An 11,354-nucleotide genomic window follows, 5' to 3' on the forward strand; every position below is an offset into this window, starting at 1 on the left:
TTAGTCCAAATCGATGGGCTGTCAATTGACATCACCAGCTACAGCATTAATGCGAGCTCACAAAGGAAGACTGGCCTTATATTATCACTTCTCTCGCTTCCAAATTACCACATAATGCAGGCCGCAGGCAGCTTGTGACATGTTAACACTATACACGATTTGTTGGGATTGGACTAAACATTTCATCAGAGACTTGATGACAGAAATAAACTGCCATCCATGGGGAAATCACTGGAAATAATAGAATTAGGCATTGTTTGGGAATCCAGCGGGACAATGCAGGGATGATGAAGGAGGAAGAGGAAAGAGTTTCCCAGCCGATGGCCTGCTGTGGGGGCAGCGCCATAGAAAGACTCCAGCCAAAAGGCCTTTCCCTCGGTCTCACATATTTAGATTTTGTCCAAGGGTTCATTTTCTATTTTCAAACAAGAACTGGAAAAGATTCTTTCCCCATAACAACCAGGGATGTGATTGATGGCTCTGGTTTGAACTATCCTTGAATCCTAATCCCAGAACCTCAGAGAGTGACTTTGCAAATTTGAAAGTCAGGTCCTTACAGAGAAGCAAACGTTTAGGGTCATGCTTCTAAAATATTAAATTTGCACACTGACAAGCACAATATGACAGCCAGGTGACTAGAGACAGGAGAGTCCCCTCCTTGGCAAGTATGACTCTTGCCCAAACATTGACTTCAGACTTCCAATACCTACTCTAGAGACAAGGAATCTGTGGTTAAGCTGTGTGTTTGGTGCTTTTTATGGCCCCCTTAGGAAATAGTGTTTACTCAAAGCTAATGATAGGCCTATTTACTGAGCCCTCTCCCAAGTCAGCTGCACATCCTGGCTCACTTCATTCTCCTGATGATCTAGTATTCTAACCTCCACTCTTCAGGTAGTTTCAGAAAAGTAATTTGCTCAGCATTGCACACCTTTAGAGGGTACAACAGGCACAGGAGAAATACTGAACCAACAAAGAAAGCTTCTGTTGAACTTCCCAAGGTTCAAATGGTTTCTTGCTTGTCATTGGCCTTCTTTTCAAGTCTGCCCAGTATTTCCCACTTGAGAGTGGAAACTGTGGTTTGAATTGAGCCCCACTGCAAATACAGATCAAAACATAGGGCATACCACCACGCCCTCAGACTTGCCTTCTTCTTGCATCTCCCCCCTCAGTGCTGGATTCCAGGGATGAGGCACCTCCCCCAGCCTTAGCTACTAAATAGGAAAAACACTTTCATTTCTATTCCTTCTCCACCATCCCAATACCCTTAACAGTTCTCTCCCACTTGTATCTCTCTCTCTGCTCTTTCCCCCCACAGTCACTCGGTATTAGGTATGCAAAGTAGTCACAAAAGCTCATGTGTTATGCTTCCATGTCTGAAAAATGTTGAAATAGATAGCTAAGGGAGTTCAGGACTAATAAAACAGCAATGGTATAGGGTTCTTTAAATTGTTTTGCGTTGTTCTGTGAATATACACAAAATATTGAAACAAGTAAAAGAGATGGTATATGAACTTTTTTTGTTGTTTGAGTCAAGGTTTCTCTGTAGCTTTGGAACTTGCCCTGAAACCAGCTCCACCAGGCTGGCCTCGAACTCAAGAGGTCCTCCTGCCTCTGCCTCCACGTGCCATCACTGCCCAGCTGTTGTCTTTTCTTAGAGATGTGATTGTTACAGCCAAAGTTGACCTTGAATTCACAACTACAGATGCTGCTGAACTTCTTACAGCTCCTTACTGGTACACTACAGTCACACCAAGTTTTATTTGGCACCAGGAATGAACCCTGCTGGTCAAGCATTGCCACCTGAGCCTCAGTTCCCAGCACACTGTCTTTCCAAAGGTCAGTTCAGAAATAAGCTTAAATTCAAAGGCTAAATTAAGACCGGAACTTATTCATAGCCACCAAGCTTTGCTTTTCCTACCCCACTTGATTCTCTCTAGTCTACCCCCATTCACACACTAAACTCTCTACACAAGCCATGCCCCACCCCATCCCTAGCAAGGCACTCGCTCATGCTTGGACATAAGAGCCTGCCTCGACCTAACACTACCCTGTTTTTCGTCATGTTGCCAATGTGAAACATGTGAAAACAAGCAAAAAGCACCCCCAACAAAATTGCTCCAGCTGGGCATGGTGGCTCATGTCTTTAATCCCAACACTCAGGATGCCAAGGTAGAAAGATCTGAATGAGAGATTAGTCTACAGTTCCATCCAGAACAGATTGGGCTATGCAAAAAAATCCTGCCTATGAAAAACAAAATTTCCTGGCTGTTGCTTTATAATTAGTTACTGCCATCTGCTGGACAAAGCTGTCTTAAAATCAGTATGGACAGGACCACATAAAGCAGGTCTTTCCACTTACAGTCTACCACTGCTCCATTCCATCTGAACTAGACTCAAGTCTAGAGCCTTTAATCCCTGCACTTGGGAGGCAAGGGTCTGGAGTTCAAGGTCAGCCTGATCTACCAGGGATCAGGGCAAACTCCAAAGCTACATACAGAGGAACCCAGTCTCATAAAGTCAAAAATTTAAGTTACTGGAGAAATAACTATTTAAGAACTTCGGAGAAATATAAAAATTAGCTAAAGCCTGGCTTGTAATGCCAGTGACCTCAGTACTTCCAGGCAAGATTAAACAGCTAAGACTAAGGCAACATGCTAAACTCTTGAAATTACTTTCCTAGTAATGGATTTAGGGATCAAAGTAAATGGCAGCAGGAATAATGCTGTCCCTGAACATCCTGTCCTCTAGTTTTGCTTAGTGCCTTAATAAATTTTCCCAGTTAAACTACAATGCTATTTTTCACTTTTTGCTTTGAGTCAGGGTTTTGTGTGTCCTGGAACTAGTTCTGTAGACCACGCTGGGTCATCCACTTGCCATGCACATACTGCCACCCCCCCAGCTTATTTTCCCTTTACCTGAGACCCTAAACATAAAGGACTGTGGCCTCAAAAACATTTCATTACATAGGAAAACAAGGTCTGACCTGGGAAACAATCCCAAGTAGCCTAAGTAAAAATCAAATATGTAGCACAATATGCTGTGTATACCTTTTCCTAGTATGTAGAAAAGCTGGTTCAACCAAGTGGGAATGTGACCTGTAACGTTGTAACCCTAGCCCTGTAAGGCTTACACTAATGGGCTGAAAAAAAAACCGGATTTCCATCCAATTTGTGTCACTAACCTACAAGAGCAGCTCTGTAAGCACTACAGCATCAGGCTAGGTTGCTGTATGCAATATTGTACCTTAACTTTACAACTGTCTGCCACTTGGGGAACAAGGCTTACCACTAGGTGGCAGCTTAATCACTGGGATCCAGATCACCTTTGGCATACAAACTGACCAACTTGAGGCCTCTGCCCAGAGGTTACACCGCAGCCGCCACCCCCCCCCCCCAAGAGCCTTTTGTGCTCCTTACAACTTTGTCCTCAAAATAGAAACTAAATATGGTTAAATCCATGGAAACCAAGACATGGGGCTCACTCAACCTTATTCTCCCAAGGTTAAATTTCTAGTCTAAGTAAGGCTAAACTGTCTCTACCCTAAACCAGTGTCAGGTCCGGTGGTATAGGCCTCACACCAGCATTTAGAAAGATCAGCTAAGTCCTGCCTCAAAAATCACCTAACTAGAAGTTAAAATCAGTCTGAACAACTGTATGGTGCCAATTTAAATATTTTTATTAGACATTCCATTTTCCACCTGTTTTATTATAGACATTGCATTTTCCACTTAGGATACAGTGCTTATAAAGTGCAATGCTTACTTCACTCTGTGCACATGTTCCATGTTCAAGTATTGAGAATGCCCAGTAAATTTATTGTAGCAGTTTGAATTTGAAACTGCCATGTAACTTGCTAAATTTGGGTCCTTCAAATGTTTCCCTGTGGAACAATGCTACACCTCTACTTGGATTGACTTAATCCACCTCTTCAATGGTGGGCCCTGAAGAAGCACCACCAGATGGAGGAGCTCCTCCACCAGGGAAGCCGCCAGGCATTCCTCCAGGCATCCCACCAGCAGTCTGGTACAGCTTGGTAATGATAGGGTTGCAGACTTTCTCCAGTTCCTTCTGCTGGTGTTCAAATTCTTCCTTCTCTGCAGTCTGTGGAGAAAATTAACAATTTAATAAAAGGTCTGACACAGTTCATCTTCCTATACGTTAACAGGAACCTATCTATCTATTCCTTAACTTTGAGTCACTCAGACATCCAAGGAAGGTAACTGCCAACACTGTTGACATTCTGGTGGAAACCGCGAATGTTTTGGACCATTCATCATAGTGACCCCTAATCATCAGCCCAGTCCTACTGAGCATTTATCTACTCCCAATTATTGGCAGAAGAATACCTACCTGGTTCTTATCCAGCCAACTGATGATCTCGTTGCACTTGTCTAGGATCTTCTGTTTGTCCTCATCATTGATCTTTCCTTGAAGTTTCTCATCGTCAACTGTTGCTTTCATGTTGAAAGCGTAAGACTCCAGGGAATTCTTGGAGGAAACCTTATCTCTCTGCTTTTCATCTTCAGCTTTGTATTTCTCAGCTTCCTGGACCATGCGCTCAATATCCTCCTTGCTCAAGCGGCCTGTTAAAATGTCATAAAATATGAGTAAGTCTTAAAAATCTGGTTAAAACGAAGTTATGTCCTCTTGAAAGCAGGTGTAATGTCCATACTTACCCTTGTCATTGGTGATGGTGATCTTGTTCTCCTTGCCTGTGCTCTTATCTACAGCAGAAACATTGAGGATGCCATTGGCATCGATGTCAAAAGTGACTTCAATCTGGGGAACACCACGGGGTGCTGGAGGGATGCCTGTAAGTTCAAACTTTCCAAGCAGGTTGTTATCCTTGGTCATGGCTCGTTCACCTTCATACACCTTGAGGAAAATTAAAGATACAATTAAGACATTGGTTGGACTTAAATAGTTCTGTAGATTAAGCTCAATTAGGGGAAAACTGACTCGCTCAGACATCCAAGGAAGGAACTGGCCAACACAGGATTTCTGGTGGAAACTACGAATGGTTTTGGAATCCATCATCACAGCGAGACTTTCCTGGGTTTTCCATACAAAAAGAAAAATTCTATTAACATACCTGAATGAGCACACCCGGCTGGTTATCAGAGTAGGTGGTGAAAGTCTGAGTCTGCTTGGTAGGGATGGTGGTATTGCGCTTGATGAGGACAGTCATGACTCCACCAGCAGTTTCAATACCAAGGGAAAGAGGAGTGACATCCAAGAGCAGCAAATCCTGAACATTCTCAGACTTGTCTCCAGATAGAATGGCTGCCTGGACAGCTACAAAAGGAAAAATGCTAGTTAGAAAAGCCCACCCTAAATAACTCCAACCTCTTCAACACATTTCATTCGCTCAGACATCCAAGGAAGGAACTGGCCAACACAGGATTTCTGGTGGAAACTACGAATGGTTTTGGAATCCATCATCACAGCGAATGATTGAGGGACTTCTTTAAAGAGGGACCATCAAGGTATGTAGGGCTGTATTTACCTGCACCATAAGCAACAGCTTCGTCAGGGTTGATGCTCTTGTTCAGCTCTTTTCCATTGAAGAAGTCCTGCAGAAGCTTCTGAATCTTGGGGATTCTGGTAGAACCACCCACCAGGACAATATCATGGATCTGAGACTTGTCTAGTTTGGCATCTCGAAGAGCCTTTTCTACAGGGTCCAGAGTGCCCCGGAACAGGTCAGCATTTAATTCTTCAAATCGAGCACGGGTAATGGAGGTATAGAAGTCGATTCCCTCATAGAGAGAATCAATCTCAATACTGGCCTGGGTGCTGGAGGAGAGGGTGCGCTTCGCCCGTTCACAGGCAGTACGCAGACGCCTGACAGCTCTCTTGTTCTCACTGATGTCCTTCTTATGCTTTCGTTTAAACTCAGCAATGAAATGGTTGACCATCCTGTTGTCAAAGTCTTCTCCACCCAAGTGGGTGTCTCCAGCTGTTGATTTGACTTCAAAAATTCCATCCTCAATTGTGAGGATGGACACATCAAAAGTACCACCTCCCAAGTCAAAGATCAGCACGTTCCTTTCAGCTCCAACCTGAAATTGAATAAAATTTTTAGCTCGGCGATTTCTGTTGTGCAAACCAACCCTTAGCAATCTGTGTGCACACATACCTTCTTATCTAGCCCATAGGCAATAGCAGCAGCAGTCGGCTCATTGATAATTCGAAGGACATTGAGGCCAGCAATAGTTCCAGCATCTTTTGTTGCCTGCCGCTGAGAATCATTGAAGTAGGCTGGCACTGTGACCACAGCATTGGTAACCGTCTAGAAATTACGATCAATTGCACAACTGTTAGCTTAGCAAATTCCAGCACTGAACAGTGCTGATTGTCAGTTAAGAGCCATCCCAGATGACACCTGTTAAAACTCACCTTCCCCAGATAAGCTTCTGCAATCTCCTTCATCTTAGTCAGAACCATAGAGGACACCTCCTCTGGGTAGAAGCTTTTTGTTTCTCCTTTGTACTCTACTTGGACCTTGGGCCTGCCTGCATCGTTCACCACCATGAAGGGCCAGTGCTTCATGTCAGACTGTACAACGGCATCATCAAACCTTCGTCCGATCAGACGTTTGGCATCTGCAAGATAAATGGATTCATTAAAATCCACCATTAAACAGATTGAGGGACTATTACACTAAAGGGAGTGGTCCCTATCACGGGATGGGGGGGGCTGACATCCGGGTTAGCGAGTCTAACCTTTGGGGCAGGAAAGCACTGGCCCATAATTAATAAATATTACGTCAGCCGCAACGCTAACCTCTCAGGTTGCAGTAATCTAGAAACCTTCCCAGCCCGCATTAAAAGCTGGCTACTTACCAAAAACTGTGTTGGTGGGGTTCATCGCAACCTGATTCTTCGCAGCATCCCCAATCAATCGTTCCGTGTCAGTAAAAGCCACATAGCTTGGTGTGGTTCGGTTACCCTGGTCATTGGCAATAATCTCCACCTTCCCGTGCTGGAAGACTCCCACACACGAGTAGGTGGTGCCAAGATCAATACCGACTGCAGGTCCCTTAGACATGGTTGCTGGAAGAAAACGGCACACGAGAACGGCTAAGCGGTCTATCTCCCGGTTTCCACGCCGCCATCGACTCTCCCTAGCCCGGACCTATCAGCCGCAGCCGGGCAGGAGGCTGGGGACAGCGCTGCCGCAGTCGCGGTGGCCGTGCCAGCCCTGGCAGAACCCGCCCCTGGCTCAAGGAACCATCTGTCCTGAAGCTCTGCGACAATGGTGGAGCACGTGGCCCCAACTCCGAGCGCCCATCCCCCCCCACCCCGCGCCGCCGCCTGGGCCGCGCACTGCGGACGCCAGACTCGCCCGTCTCAATTATCCCAAGCAGCTTCCCTTCCACTTGGGACCCAGAAAGAAAAACAATTCCGCTTAGCCCGCAGCCAAGGTAAAGGCTGCGGTGCCAAATCCGAACCCCAAATAACGGGAGCGGCCCACGCCGCTGCGGCACCCCTCCCCCGCCACGCGGAACCTCAAGGCCATGGCGGCGCCGCCCTGCCTAAGCCCATTCTCCGCTTCAGCTGCAGCCCCGGTCTCCCGGGACGGCGGCCCGGGCGGCAACCAGCTCCCGCCCCGGCGCCCACCGCGCGCTGCAGCACGCCCGCCACCCGCCACCACCCGCGCCCCAGGCCTTACCTCGCGTGTAGGCCCGGCTGTGCTGGCGAGGACACCGCACCGATTTCCCCCAAAGCTGGCGCCGCGTTCAATGAGACCGGTTTCCGCCCGCCTCACTGTCTCTTATACCCAGTCTTAGAACCTTCCAGAAGGATCCCGCCCCTTCCCGCTGCCTATCATGGCTCCTCAGCCATTAGACGGCGGGGCTCTTCGGACCTCACCAATCAAGAGCCAAGACGCGCTCCTAACACCCGCCTCCGCCCCGCCCCACCGCGCGATGACGCACGACCGCGGCGTTCTGGAACTTTCATGCTCGCCCCCGCTCTCGGAACGGCCCGGGGGAAAGGGGAGGGCGGGGCGCCGAGAGCCCGCGCGCGGGAGTCCGCTGTCAGTCAGGGCTGGAGGGGGAGGGGAGGGGGGGTCTGCAGAGTGTGCGCGTGCGCGCCCGGTCGGCTCCCGCGGGTGGGAGCGGAAGGAAGCCGAGGGAGCAAGGCGGGTCCACTCGCAGCGGACCAATGGGAGCCGTGTTCTCCGCGATCTGGGCTCTCTGGAGACCCCGGGCTGCCTGAGAGAAGCACCTGGGAGAGATGTGGGGGAGGGGGGGAGTCCGGTAAGAGAAGACGGAAGTGGGGCGAGGACAAAATGGCCGCGAAGGTTGTCGCGCCCCTCCCCCACCCGGGCTCGGTGCGTCTCCCTCAGCCCGGCGGGCTGCGGTATTCAGCCTTCGCGCACCCCCCGGTGTTTGCGCCTGAGGCTGAGGGACACCGCTATGGTAGCTGGCTCGGGGTTCCGGGTTCAGGAGATGGCTCGGCCGCCGCGCCGTCTCCCTGCGAAATGGGGCGCGCCGATCCGCAGCCCCCGGGGCGGAGGCTAGACGTGCCTGCCTTGTCCCAGCTCCCCAGGGTCTTCGTCCGTGACCCTCAGTGAAAGACATGGCCCCGTCCCCGTGGCTGAGCCCAGAGCCGAGCGCCCCTCCCCACCTCCGGGCTGGACGGCGTGGCCTGTGTCCCTCCTGTCCCCCCCAGACCGCTCTGAAAAAGAATGTGCAAAAGGGCATTTTCCCCTCTGAGGGAGAACTGGACATTGGCAGCCCTCGTTTCCGGCAGCCCTGTGTCCTTGATTGTGTGATCTCGACCTTTTATTTTCAGCAGCATGAGGTAATGTCTCCCCTGACTTGACTTTTACCAAAAACTAAACGCCCGGCCGCGCCGAGTCCTTGAAAACGTGACAATGCCCGAGCGGCCGCTTGGCCTGTAAAACTGCAAGGCATGGAGGCAGGGCGTTCGGGGCCTTGTCACCCCAAGCCCGTCGCTCCCGCACCTTCCACGTGTCCTCTCCGATGGGCAGGACGTCCATTTATTAGTTACAGATAGGTTGTTCTTTAAAAGAATGCCGCTGCAGCTTTTCGTTCCGGCGTTTGAGTTGGAGGCGCTCCAGACCACGTGAGCAAGGCTGTCAGAAGACTGAGGTGCCTTTGTCCTTAGCAAAGCCAGTAATTACTGAAGCAAAGTCATAAAGGCATTTTTTTTTCTTCTGTATTTGTATATTGGGAGGAATGGTGGCTTGGAGTTCCGGGGTAGGGGGATGTCCTTTTTGTTACTGTCCGAGAAGATCGTTTTAATACAAAGCTTTTCATGTCAATGTAAATGCATGTCACATGCTTGTCTCTTAGGGCTTTTCTAAGGTGTTTCTAACCCCCACGTTAGAAACGTGAGGCACAAATACCTCACAGCGCCTTCACCTTAGACTCGCCTCCGTCTGCTTGTTTAAGCTTCAGTGTAACTGGGTGTGGTGGCCCACACTTTCAGTCAGCATTCAGGAGGTAGAGGACCCAAAGTTCTGACAGACCCGGGTTGGGATATATGAGACTGTCAACCTGTACATAAAATTTTCAAAACGAAGAGCCTGAGTCTGTTTGACAAGTGTTCTTTCTGGGAGGTCGGGTGGTGAGGGCCTTCGACCCGAGCTACTATAGAGGCTGAAACGGGAAGAAAGCTCAAGGCCTGCCTGGACTAGACAGTGAGTCAAAGGCCAGCCTGAGCATCTTAGTGAAACCCTGAGTCAAAGGCCAGCCTGAGTATCTTAGTGAAACCCTGAGTCAAAGGCTAGCCTGAGCATCTTAGTGAAACCAGTCTCAAAATAAGTAAAAGCCAGGCGGGATAGGAAGACAAGGAAATCGTGAGGAGGGGGGAAGCCCCTCCTCACCTAAGAATCCAGTTGTAGCCGCTTGCCTGTGGAAAAACAGTAACTCCAGCCAGATTAACATCTGTTTAACGCCCTCCCTTTCCAGGGATCTCACTAGAAACCCCATTCACAAGGGAAAAACTTTTACTAACGCCCTGGTGCAATCCCAGTGGCTCCAGACTTCATCTTATCAGAGAACAGTTCCAGCCAAGGCATCTCTGGAGCCAACCTATAATTTCACTTATCAACCTATAATCTCCAGGGAGAGAAAAGGGAGGGGGTGGGACCTGCAGTGAGAGATAGTGCTGCCCCAGTCTTGATCAGGAAGCTCCCCTCTGGAGGAAGGGTGCAGAGACTCAAGGCTGGTCACTCAGCTAAGAACAAGCAGATGCTGAGTGCTCAACCTTAAAGGGACATCATACCACCTCCAAGACTCAGGAAACCTCAGGGAAGAGGGGGTGGAAAGAAGTAGAGTCAGAGGATAGGACAGAGGATCATGAAATGCTTCTGGCCACGACAGGCAGTGGCACTCATGATGTCAGTGGCTGGCATGACCTGCATAGGGTCCACACAAGCTCGCTCCTCTAAATATTCAGTCACAGATTGGGGAGGGGCTCAAGGGGTCTTGCCTCACTCAGGGAGCAAATGGTTTGGATGGCTGGGGTAGAAGTCTTTAGTGGCTAACCACTGGTGAATAAACCAGGCTCCAGGATAACTCCATATGAGGCCCACAAAGGCAGCCTTGATCAAGCCCAGTGGACCCCAAAGTAAAAACAAAGGACATGACAGTGGGATGGGGGACCTTTAAAAAAACATTTATATTTATAACTGTGACTGTGTGAATATACGTCACCTGTGTGGGGGTGCCCAAGGAAGGCATAAGAGTGTCAGATCCCCTGAGATGTGTGTTGGGAACGTTGGGAACTAAGATTCAGTCTTTCAGAAGATCAGCAAACACTCTTAACCACCGAACCATCTAGCCAGCCCAGAGTGGGGATTTGTTGAATGAGAGACCAATGTGGGGTGGGCAAGGGGGATAAGTCTGGGTGAGGGGACTGCTTCTTCCTTCGCCATTGTGTCCTGCTAAGCCCGCTGAGGAGCTGTCATGAGTACGGCCCACCCTCCTGAACTGCAGAAATTTATCATTGACACGTACAGGAACTACGACAGCTTTTGATCCCTTTATGAGTCTTGTGATTGATGAGTGTGTGGGGATGGCAACCAATGGGCAACAGAATAACATCAGCATGGTGGTCATTTGAGAAAGCAGCAGCAGCGTGCAGGAAGCCTTGGAAAGAGTAACAATGGTGGTTGAGCACAGCAGTCCACACCCCTCCCCAAAGGGCCTGCTTGACTGTAGAATTGGATCATGTTTTCTTTTCTTTTTTTTTTTTTTGGTTTTTCGAGACAGGGTTTCTCTGTGGCTTTGGAGCCTGTCCTGGAACTAGCTCTTGTAGACCAGGCTGGCCTCGAACTCACAGAGATTCGCCTGCCTCTGCCTCCCAAATGCTGGGATT

At 49.1% G+C, this 11,354-nt stretch overlaps 1 protein-coding gene and 2 non-coding genes across 3 annotated transcripts; all 3 read right to left on the reverse strand.

The window, feature by feature from the left end:
- Positions 1-3,660: 3,660 nt before the first annotated feature.
- Positions 3,661-7,817, reverse strand: Hspa8 (heat shock protein family A (Hsp70) member 8). The gene is made up of 9 exons (XM_050133493.1): positions 7,675-7,817; positions 6,846-7,055; positions 6,400-6,605; positions 6,140-6,292; positions 5,507-6,062; positions 5,093-5,295; positions 4,677-4,875; positions 4,351-4,583; positions 3,661-4,101 (listed from the first exon to the last, which is right to left on the reverse strand). Exons 2-9 carry the CDS (start codon positions 7,048-7,050, stop codon positions 3,916-3,918), a joined length of 1,941 nt encoding a protein of 646 aa, XP_049989450.1. The 5' UTR covers positions 7,051-7,055; positions 7,675-7,817; the 3' UTR covers positions 3,661-3,915.
- On the reverse strand, positions 4,960-5,045 carry LOC126495971 (small nucleolar RNA SNORD14). The gene has a single exon (XR_007590257.1). It is a non-coding gene; the product is annotated as a small nucleolar RNA SNORD14 (small nucleolar RNA).
- LOC126495972 (small nucleolar RNA SNORD14) lies at positions 5,365-5,450 on the reverse strand. Its single transcript, XR_007590258.1, has one exon. It is a non-coding gene; the product is annotated as a small nucleolar RNA SNORD14 (small nucleolar RNA).
- Positions 7,818-11,354: the final 3,537 nt, after the last annotated feature.

The sequence above is a fragment of the Alexandromys fortis genome, unplaced genomic scaffold (genome assembly GCF_014885135.2).
Source record: "Alexandromys fortis isolate MF-2015 unplaced genomic scaffold, M_Fortis_MF-2015_v1.1 scaffold_231, whole genome shotgun sequence".
Lineage (NCBI taxonomy): Eukaryota > Metazoa > Chordata > Mammalia > Rodentia > Cricetidae > Alexandromys > Alexandromys fortis.

What these genes read in the sequence shown, in the direction of transcription:
- Hspa8 (XM_050133493.1), bottom strand. Translation starts at nt 7,050, where the DNA reads ATGTCTAAGGGACCTGCAGTCGGTATTGATCTTGGCACCACCTACTCG. An exon ending in AGCTGTTGCTTATGGTGCAG is followed by an intron (nt 5,296 to 5,506) that starts GTAAATACAGCC and finishes TTCCTTTTGTAG; the next exon opens with CTGTCCAGGCAGCCATTCTA. An exon ending in GTTGGCTGGATAAGAACCAG is followed by an intron (nt 4,102 to 4,350) that starts GTAGGTATTCTT and finishes TTTTCTCCACAG; the next exon opens with ACTGCAGAGAAGGAAGAATT.